We start from the raw sequence: 1,068 nt of genomic DNA on the forward strand, positions 1-1,068 counted from the left end.
CCTGTGGAGCACATAATGTGAGAGAGTCGCGGCGTGAGTCTGTAGCGACGTGCCCGAAAGCCGGGGCCGAGCGAGCCGTGAGGTTCAGGGCAGCGAGTGAAGCGGGGGCTGTTCCCTGCCGTCCCTCGGAGCATCCTTTCCCTCGGCCGCGCTATCGCTCCACCAGACCGTGAAACCGCACGTTTGCCGCGCCGGACGCCGCCGTGTCCCCGCACATAACTACAGTGGCGATATTTCGGTAGTCTGGACAGGATTTAGGAGTCACGGTTCCCCAAGTTAGACTTTTAAATCTGTGTGGGCATCCGTGTAAAGTGGCCTGGTTTTCAAGGTGCACCTGCAGCTCCAAGCGACTCTCATTGCTCAGGGGGCACCTGCATGTGGTGTGTGGCTTTAAAAGCCTAACTTTGGACTTGGAATATGTATTTCATGTAGGTGCTCTGTCAGAGTTACGTGCTCAGGTTCAGCCTGCTCCTGTCCATTCTCTCCTGCAGTGTGCAGCATGCAAATGTAACTTATTGCCATTGTTTCTCCTCAGAATTAAGTCTTTTTTCCTTTTTTTTTTTTTTTTTCCCTGTCCTAGGTGGACTTTTCATGAGGAACACTGTTCAGGAGCACAGTGCATTTCGATTTGCTGTGCAGTTATACAACACAAACCAAAATACAACAGAAAAGCCCTTCCATTTGAACTATCACGTAGATCACTTGGACTCTTCCAACAGTTTTTCAGTGACAAATGCTTGTAAGTAAATACCTGGTTTTAAAAAATATATTTATTTGTTATCTATCCTTGCATTCAGTTCCTTCCTGGTAGCTAGAGTTCTTGGTCGTAGTGCAACAAATGTGTGAAGTGACTGGCAGTTTAATAGGTTTGCAGTATTATATGGAACTCAGGAAAAGTTCTCTCCCACTTCATCCCCTTAGTTTTGTTTTTCAGGAAAACAACCATGTTGTTGATACAGCAGTGTTGTGTAGCTGCAATCAGTGAATTGCTGCTGAAGTAAGATCCCTTTTCTGTTGAGGCTACAACCTAGCCATGTGAAAAGGCATAATTTCAAATAATACTATGTA

General features: G+C 46.3%; 1 protein-coding gene across 5 annotated transcripts in view; it reads left to right on the plus strand.

The window, feature by feature from the left end:
* The first annotated feature begins 558 nt into the window (after positions 1 to 558).
* Positions 559 to 1,068, plus strand: part of GRIA3 (glutamate ionotropic receptor AMPA type subunit 3) — a 148,815-nt gene continuing 148,305 nt past the window's right edge. For all 5 annotated transcript variants that reach the window (XR_001864883.1, XM_008640482.2, XM_017743149.1 and 2 more), the window contains exon 1: positions 559 to 739. Coding sequence is in view for 4 of the 5 variants with exons in the window: in XM_008640482.2 (XP_008638704.2) it covers positions 592 to 739 (148 nt within the window). In the remaining variant the exon portion in view is untranslated. The remainder of the gene's footprint in view (positions 740 to 1,068) is intronic.

Source organism: Corvus brachyrhynchos, unplaced genomic scaffold (genome assembly GCF_000691975.1).
Source record: "Corvus brachyrhynchos isolate BGI_N302 unplaced genomic scaffold, ASM69197v1 scaffold398, whole genome shotgun sequence".
Lineage (NCBI taxonomy): Eukaryota > Metazoa > Chordata > Aves > Passeriformes > Corvidae > Corvus > Corvus brachyrhynchos.